General features: G+C 36.4%; 1 protein-coding gene across 1 annotated transcript; it reads left to right on the top strand.

Annotated features, from left to right (window-relative positions):
• Positions 1-73: 73 nt before the first annotated feature.
• Positions 74-9,111, top strand: p2rx3a (purinergic receptor P2X, ligand-gated ion channel, 3a; the record flags this gene model as incomplete). The annotated part of the gene is made up of 12 exons (XM_079250114.1): positions 74-195; positions 361-496; positions 838-909; positions 3,731-3,800; positions 6,481-6,577; positions 6,668-6,745; positions 6,883-7,024; positions 7,571-7,707; positions 7,811-7,904; positions 8,683-8,748; positions 8,828-8,905; positions 8,992-9,111. The coding sequence occupies 12 exons, from the start codon at positions 74-76 to the stop codon at positions 9,109-9,111; spliced, it is 1,212 nt and encodes a 403-aa protein (XP_079106240.1).
• Between the last annotated feature and the right edge of the window lie 668 nt (positions 9,112-9,779).

Here is a 9,779-nt window from a genome sequence, read left to right as displayed (position 1 = left end):
TATCATCACAGGTCCAGGAAGAAGAAGAATAGCATTTTTTCACACTCAGGAGGGTCCAGTGACTTGTTTCAACATGTGGGGCTGTATCACTGACTTCTTCACCTACGAGACCACCAAGTCTGTGGTTGTAAAGAGCTGGTCTGTGGGGATAATCAACAGGATCATGCAACTGCTTATCATCACATATTTTGTGGGGTCAGTGATCTGTTTAATTTTTTTGTAAGCATAAACAGATTTATTGTTTTTTTTTCTTGAGCTGGTTTAGCTAAATTTGCAAAAATACATGTTTTTTTTTTTTTTTAATAACTCATATATGTAACTGAGTTCAGTTCTTCAATGCTTCTTTCTTTTCTCTGCCAGTTGGGTCTTCATCCATGAGAAGGCTTACCAGGTGATAGATACCGGGATTGAATCATCAGTCATGACCAAAGTCAAAGGCTTTGGTAACCATCACAACCGTGTGATGGACGTGGCCGACTATGTCTTCCCATCTCAGGTGTGTTACCTTGATCCATAATGTTTTAACACTCGCAAAAAATTATACGTCCAGACTGCTCTTTCAAGTTTTAACTCTCCACCGATGTGTTGCTAACAGACACGACTTCTGTTGGGTGAGTGAAATGTTTGGTGGTGGTTTATAGTGAATATGAAGTGTCTGTGAGATGGTTACATCAGTCACTATGAGCTATTGATAATATTGGAAGTGAAATTGTGTCTAATATAAAGATGTTAAAGTAGTTGCTGTTGCTCTGTTTTTTTTTTAGAGGGGTGAGGACAATTTATTTGACAACATCACACAAAGAAACACTGAAGCATGAGTGTCCTGCTGTGTTTCAGGGAGCAGCTGTGTTCTGCATTATGACAAAGGTCATCATTACTGAAAATCAGTTCCAAGGACGATGTCCAGAGGTGAGAAGTCATTCGTGTCTCTGTGTCTGGATCGTTTAATTACTTATCGGTTAGTTTTTGTGAACTGTCAGGTTTTAAAACCTCAAATCAGAAAATAATAAATAAAAAATGTAGTATTGTTTCTTTTCAGACATATGAATCTAAGGCATGTTGTTTAGTTTTAAGAACCTCATCATAAAATTTGATGATACATCCATCTTACTTTCAGGCCTCCAACACATTCCAAAACCTTTGGTGAGGTAAAGCTTTTGTCTGTGATGTTATCATTCCCTTTTTCCGCATTTAAAAATGTCCTGAGGCCTCATTTATAAAGATGGCAAACAAAATCTGGTGTTTGCCAATTATGGTCAAGTTTTGGGATTTATATAAACCAAACTTGCCGGGAGTCCCTAGCTCCATGGCAACTCTGATCCTGCCATATTCATAAAAATCTGTAGAAACGGAAAACTGATTCCAACAACAAAAGAATAAAACCAAACAAACTATGTGAAATGTGAGGCATTTGTACAAAATCAACTATTAACTTAAATAAATAAATATCTGGACTTACAACAGAAACAGAAACATTTGTTATTAAATGTAGCCTTTTATGCAAAACTTATTCTATGTATGAGGCTCAAAAATTAGAAAATTCTGTCACCTTTTTCATCTGCTTGCTCCACCTTTTAGTGAATGTGTGGTCAAACGGCTGAATGAGATCTTCCTCTTTTTGATATCAAGAAAGAAAATAACCACTCTGCCCAGTAGTGAATACTGCCATTAACCCAATCCCGTGGCTAACTGAGCAGGCCCCAAAAGAAAGCTTCATTCTCCTCCCAAGAGGGACACGATGTGGGGCGGGGAAGGCACTGCTCATGAACATTTAAAGGCTCAGACACAGAAACAGCTTGTTCTCAATAGAACTAACTAGATACACATAAGGCTGATTTGAAGATCCAAGGCCAAATTTGAGGTTATAGACTTAGAAAACCATGTTGTTGGCCCTCTTGACACCCATCTGGAATTGTTTAAAAAAAAAATGTATAACATGAGTCGCTGGATTAAAATATGAGGCTGCATCTTTTTTAAAGCTGAAGAAAATCAGCAAATAAAAGTGTAGGATGGGACATGGAAACTTCAAGATCACCCTTATTTTTTCCTGCCTGGTAAGCAACCTGTATAGCAGAGGTGGCCAAGTCCCGTCCTGCAGCTTCAGTCATGCAAGTGTTGGGAGTTTCCCTGCAGCAACACACCTGACAAACATCAGACTTAATTAGCAGACTTGTGCAGAGCTTGACATCAAACTGCACAAGTCTGCTAATAATACAATAACTGTAGTTATTTATTTGAGTTGATCAATGAATCCATGATTCAGACTGTGAAGTTCTATTGACCAAGCTGCAAACGTGCACTTACATAGGTTATACCTGGCTGGATGAATACGTGTCCGCTTATGCTGCCTTACCCTTTGTGCAGCCACCCTTGTTTTAAATTCATTAAGTCCTGCCTAGTTATCCTGGACAACCATTACCACATCTCAAAAGTAATTGCGTTCAGTAGCAAAGACACACATTGGGGAAACAAACTGACAGCTTCCACAAACAGTCATTGCAATCACTTGTTGCCTATTTGAAATACTAAAATTATTGTGATTGTATGACTAGCCATACATTGATCCCATCTCAGGTTTATTTGGAATGTGCTATAGGCATTAAATGACAAAGGACTGTACCTTAACAAATAAAATAAATGATTAAGTCACATCATAAACCTCGTGACTTATGTTCAAACTGTCTGCAGTGAAATAAAGGTCAAAGTTATAGGAATGATGAAAGCTTTTGGTATTTCTGTACTTTCATAATGTCCTAATTCACATCTAAATTGTTGTAATTACAGTAAGGAGCTTCATAGGGGTACTTACAGATCATCTCACCCAGCCTTACTATGTAATAGAAACTTGCAATTATTTCTTAGTGTTTTATTCATTGTGCATAAATGTGTTGAACTGACGGATATTTTACTGTTTCAATTGAAATTTTAGGTGAAACTGAGCTAAATTTAGTAATAGGAAAACATGGGATATGCAATATCAGACCTAAGCGTGCAATAGTGATTATCAATATACAAGAAAACATTGCAATATATGGTGCTAATTAGGTGCATTAACCAGGGCAGCATTCTAGGTCCACTCCTGTGCATCCTCATTAATATACCTGTGTTAATCATATGTTAAGGTTCAAAACATTTACTATATTGGGATTTCTTTGTCAAATTAATGTCTGCTTTTGGTACAACCCTTTTTCAAAGTAAAAAACAAAACTAGTTTTATTGATAGCTTTTTCTCTTTTTAAGTTTAGGCTTATTCAGTCAGAAGTTAAGATCCATGATACAGAACAAAATAAAAACAATGAGGTTGATTTTTATGTCAACCAAATGTAAATTCTGCCAAGACTAAACAGATTGAGTATCTGCACAATGTATATATATATATATATATATATATATATATATATATATATATATATATATATATATATATATATATATATATATATACATATTTCTTTCAAATTTAAACTCAGTAGTTTTTTGTTTTTTTTAACTCTCAGAACTTAGAAATGAAATTGAAAGTTTTTCCTGCTTACAAGCCTCAAAAATATTTTTACAAACCAATGTTTTGAAAACCAAAAGTGAATTGCTCAGTTATTAATCTATCAATGTATACTTATGTAATTCCATTATTTTACTCCAGGATCAGAAATAAATTCTTTTTATACATTGACCAGCCGTTATTCATTGACATTTCATGTCTCTTGACATTTCATGTCTCTGTGTATTCCAGTCTTCAAAAGACTTCAGTTGTGTCTCAGATGCAGATTGCACTCAATTTCTACATTCTGTTCTCGCCAATGGTAAGTCTGATTTCTTGAGTGAAATACTTTCACATCATGAACATCTGAACAAAATATCTTAACTATTTCATGAATATTTTAATGGCATTACAGGCGTTTGAAAAGTATTTTCCTACATTGGATTCCCTTGGGTATACAGACTTTAAAAACGAGCTGAAAGTATGTGGACTATGAATAATGAGTGAATGTAGCCATCATGATATCCCTCATTGAAATGTCATTGAGCTCAGAATTCAAACATCATCATTGGTCTTGAGTGAAGGGATCTATTTTTCAGAGAAGGGTGGAGCTGGACATTGAAACTCCAAACCTGACTGGAGAGGGGAAAAAAGGGATTTTGAAGACCAGATTGCATTTATGTATAGAATTAATTACCACAGAATATCCACAAACATGATAATTAAACAATCTTTTAATTCCCCCCAATATACATTGAATGTATAGTTGTAGTGTTAATGTATTGATCAAAGTAACTTTATTTAAAAAAAAACAAGAAAAAATATTACTCCAATTCCAATGAAGTTGGGACATTGTGTACAACATAAATAAAACACCATATATATATATATATATATATATATATATATATATATATATATATATATATATATATATATATATATATATATATATATATATATATATATATATAATATATATATATATATATATATATATATATATATATATATATAATATATATATATATATCCGTAGGGTGGCCGGGCTCACCCTTAGAGATAGGGTGAGGAGCTCGGTCATCCGGGAGGGGCTCAGAGTAGAGCCGCTGCTCCTCCGCATCGAGAGGAACCAGTTGAGGTGGCTCGGGCATCTGGTCAGGATGCCTCCTGGACGCCTCCCTGGTGAGGTGTTCCAGGCACGTCCCTCTGGGAGGAGACCCCGGGGAAGACCCAGGACACACTGGAGGGATTATATCTCTCGGCTGGCCTGGGAACGCCTCGGGATCCCCCCCGCAGAGTTGGCAAATGTGGCTGGGGAGAGGGAAGTCTGGGCTTCCCTGCTTAGGCTGCTGCCCCCGCGACCCGACCCGGATAAGTGGCAGAAGATGGATAGATGGATATATATATATATATCCCTCGATAAGATGATACCCCTAGAAAAGACTAAAAGGGACATGTTATTTCAAGATACGTCCACTAATTAGCATCACAGATGTCTACAGTCAGTGGGTTTATATGTAGGGCTACAGGTAGTCACTGTGCTGTTTGGTGACATAGTGTGTACCACACTCAACATGGAAGCAAAGGAAATAATCTTTTCAAGAAATTAGAAAGAAAATAGCAGACAAGCATGTTAAAGTTAAGGCTATATGACCATCTCCAAGCAGCTTGATGTTCCTGTGACTGCAGTTGCATATATTATTTAGAAATCCATGGAAGATCCATGGGACTGCAGCCAACCTCCACTGGACGTGGCCAGGAGAAGAAAATGGATGGCAAATCAAAGAGATGGTTAATACGAATGGTAAGAAAAAAGAGCTCAGAAAGACTTCTAAAGAGATTAAAGGTGACTTCAAGCTTAAGGAAAAACTGACTGTTGTTGTTTGAGCCAACGTGGACAACGTGAGAGACGATCAAGGAGGACCCCGTTGTTAAAAACATATTTTAAAAAGCCAGATTGGAATTTGCCAAACTGCATGTTGACAAGCCACAAAGCTTCTAGGAGAATGTCCTATGGAAAGATGAGACAAAAATGGAACTTTTTGCCAGGCCACATCAACTCTTTATTCACAGATGGAAAAATGAAGCACATCAAGAAAAGAACACTGTCCCTACTGTGAAACATGGAGGATGCTCTGTTATGTTCTGAGACTGCTTTTCTGCATCTGGCACCGGGTCTTGAATCTGTGCAGGGTACAATGAAACAGGACTATCAAGGAATTCTAGGGAGAAATGTGCTGGCCAGTGTCAGAAAGATTGGTCTCAGTCAGTTCACAAGTCTTGCAACAGGACAACGAAAAACACCCTAGAATGGCCCTCCATGAGCCCTGACCTAAATCCTATTAGCATCTTTGGAAGGAGCTGAAACATAGCCTCTGGAAAAGGTACACTCCAAACCTGAGACAACTGGAGCAGTTTGCGCATGAGGAGTGGACCAAAATACCTGCTGAGAGGTGTAGAAGTCTCATTGACAATTACAGAGAACGTTTGCAGTGATTGCCTCAAAAAGTTGTGCAACTAAATATTATGTTAAGGGTACCATAATTTTTGTCCAGGCCTGTTTCATGAGTTTATTTTTTATATGATTTTGCTGAAGCATGGTTGAAAAGCAATTTCTGACTTTCACTGTTAAATTTCACAGAATTTTTATTGATTACTTGTCAGACTCAAGTGATTCCTGTGACCATTATGAGTTTTTCTTTCATTGACCAAGGGTGTTAACGATTTTGTCCATGTGTGTATGTATCATACTGTATAGCCTGATTTCCTTATCCATGCATTAATTCTGGACCTTTGAACCTTTCTTGTATATGATTTAGGGAATGAAAACGTCTTTAATAACCTTCTGTTGATTCTGTATTTAGATGTTCACAATTAACCACTTACCATTATGATTCTCATTGTATTTATTCATGAATCCAGATTTTGATAAATATCATTCTTCAATTAGCCTGCAAATCTCTGTTTTAACACCTGATTATTTCTGTTTCTTTTACCAGGCAACATAACAGGTGCTTGCCTCAAAAATGACAATGAGTCAAAGGGTCGCTGTGAGATTGAGGGATGGTGTCCAGCTGAGAATGACAATGTGAAGATGTAAGATACATACTCACAGATAAACAGTACTTGTACCAGACAGCATTTACTGTGAATAAAAGCTTTAATTCTTGTCAACATCATCCAAAGCAAACCAATGGAAGAAGTGGAAAACTTCACCATCTTCATCAAAAACAGCATTCGTTTCCCACTCTTCAATGTCAACAGGTGGGTCAAGAGCAAATGTGTTGCTCCACATTCTTAAAGTGGAGCAAAAATGTGAAAAATATTTATTCGTCATCTGTGGTTATTTTAAAAAGTGACAAAAATGCCTTTGTTTCACATATGAACTTGTTTTCTTTCAGAGGAAATTTTCCTTCTACAATGACAGCCAAAGACATCCAAAACTGTACCTACAAGCCAGAATCAACACCTTTATGTCCCATCTTTCGTGTGGGGGATATACTACGCTACGCTGGGCACAACAAGACTTTACTGCTGAACATGGTCTGACTCGGTCTCAAAGTTTTAATGCATACTTCACCCTGAGCGTTAAAATGTTTATGTTCTTGTACATTTTTGTTGCCATGCAACAGTGTTAAACTGTAAGAAAAGACAGAACCAAAGTACATAGTAAAAAAGTTTAGTTTATCTCATAGATTTTATAATATTCAAAGAAAAGAAAAGAAAAAAGGAAAAAGAAAAAGAAATTGCTGTTTGCTTGTGTAACCTCATGACATTCAAGAGAAGGATCGGTGTGCATCTTTCAGAAAAATGTGTTTAATTAACTGGAATAACTTGCTTTCACAGTTAAAGTTACCTTTGCTTCAGCTTGCAGAATGTCTCTCTTGCAGACGCAGAATAGCACCAAACTATTTGTAAAGATACTGAAATCTAATGGCAGGCTTGTGCTTTCCTCACCATCCTGCCATTTGTGTAGTTACTGTTCACCAGCAGCATGATCGAACTGAGATCAGCCTCAAGTTATGTTTACTTCCATACAATAATAGCACCTTAATGTGTGCCTATCTTTCGGTTAACCTTTTCTTCCAGGGGGGAGAAGTAGGAATAAACATTGAGTGGAAATGTGACCTTGACCGAGATGTTGAGTACTGCCTTCCCAAATACTTTTTCACAAAGCTCGATGCCCCTCTCAAAGACCCAAAAATCTCCAACAAATACAACTTCAGGTACAGTAGCAAAGTTATTTTATAGCATTTCTTTTTTTTTTTTTGTCACATTTTCTGTCATGTTTCTATGCTTTGATTAAAATGTTCTTTTCTTTTAATCTAGATTTGCCAAATATTTCAAGACAGAGGATGGGACTGAATATCGGACTCTTCACAAAGTATTTGCTATCCGGTTTGATGTAATGGTCACTGGCAATGTGAGTTATGTTAAATTTATTCAGTATTGTCTGTTTTTGGGAAATCTTCAGTCTATTAACACCTGTTTCTTGCAGATAAAACTTGACATTTTGTTCATTGAACTAAAAAAAAAAAAAAACACCACATGCAACATTTGCCACATTCTGAATGTAGCAACAAGTTTTCTAATATGCTGTTTTAACTGAAATTTCATGTCTCATGTTACATTAAATATTCATTTAGGGACTGGGACATCTTGCCTTAGTCTTCACAAATCATGTCTCTGTAGTATTTGCACAGTGATATTTATGAAGGCTGTTTTCACTCTTATTTAGCTCAGATCTGAATCATTTGTTTGAGACTTCCAGCATTCGTCTCCTTTTTGAAAATGTTTATGTGTGAACTAAGCTTTATACGTAGACCTTAAACTATAACCTTTTGGGATCATTGTATATTAAAACTGAAAGTTATTTAAAGAAAGACTATAGTCATAAATGTCTGGACAGTATTCCTTTTATGATACTGCTGATTTAGAGTCTAATCACCCATAAACTGCATTCTGAATGGCCCTGATGATGATTAAATATATTATGTATTTATTCTGGCTTTTGGTTTTAATTCAAATTTGCTGTATATAAGCTAAAAAAAAAAAAAAAAGTTAATTAGCAAAATTTTAAAATGCTTTCATGTGTTGCCTATTTTATTCTCAGACAACTGCTCGTATACAAATATCAATAAACAAATAGCATTTATATGTGTGATTTTCAAACGATTTCTTGTGCTGCATCTCACTTTTAGGCAGGAAAGTTCAGCACTATCCCAACACTGATCGCCTTGGTTGCTGCGTTCTCCTCGATTGGACTGGTATGAGTTCTAATCTGTGGTTAAATACAATCATTCGTTTACTGTCAGCTGCCTTCACTCTCTTTATCTCTGTTTCCAGGGTACAGTTCTCTGTGACATTATCTTGCTGAACTTCATGAAAGGAGCAGCACAGTACAAAGCCAAGAAGTTTGAAGAGGTACTGTGTTTTTTTTCCAGTTGACTTTCAGATGGGCTTGAATGCAGAGATTTACATATGTGTTTGTTTTTGGCACATCAATCCAGGTGTCAGAGGCACAGATCGACGCTTCTGTCAGTTCCAGTCCTGGCAGCCAGCAGTCACTCAAACCAGGTGTCAAGAGTTCCTGTGATTCTGGAGCAATTTCCCTGTCCCCTTATGACTGACTGTAACAATCTGAAGAAATTGACACACTTCTGGCTTTCTCTTTCCCTTTCTGCTTTTTGTCATTTTTGTATATCTGGGCTCTCTAGTCAGCTTCAGTTTAGCAAGTTCATAAAGGTGAGGAAAGGTGAACAATACTATTAACCCCACAATTCAATAACGAAAAGTGGGAATAAGAAGGAAAAAATGGCTTGCATTTAGTTCTTAAAAATTACAAGAAAATGGGAAAGTCTTTGTTATCAATACTGAAACAAGGTTACATAAAAATAAAAACCCATCATTAACCTTAGATTCTAAAAGTGCTATTTTGTTGAAAAAAAAAATACTGTGCACAACCTCTTAATTGCAACAATATGTAACCTCTGGCCAGTTACAATTACTAAAGCTGATTAAATCTCTATATTTCTCATTGAGAAGCCATTGTTGAAGAAATACCATTGAACGAATGATTTACAGAATATTTGATCATGATTCTTTGCTGTTATGTTCCCATAACCAAATGCCTTAATAAAGTGCTGAAGTCTCTTAATGTGGGTCGACATTATTGTGTGTGAGTGTGTGAGAGAACAAAGAATACAAGGAAATGTGTGAGGTTTACAAATGGGCCATTATTAGTGCACTTCTGGGAAGTGGCACAACCGGAAACATTACTGTAGACACTAATGGATTG

Source organism: Telmatherina bonti, assembly GCF_933228915.1.
Source record: "Telmatherina bonti genome assembly, chromosome: 12".
Lineage (NCBI taxonomy): Eukaryota > Metazoa > Chordata > Actinopteri > Atheriniformes > Telmatherinidae > Telmatherina > Telmatherina bonti.
Note: the sequence above shows the minus strand (reverse complement) of the source record. Positions and strands in the feature narration are given on the sequence as shown.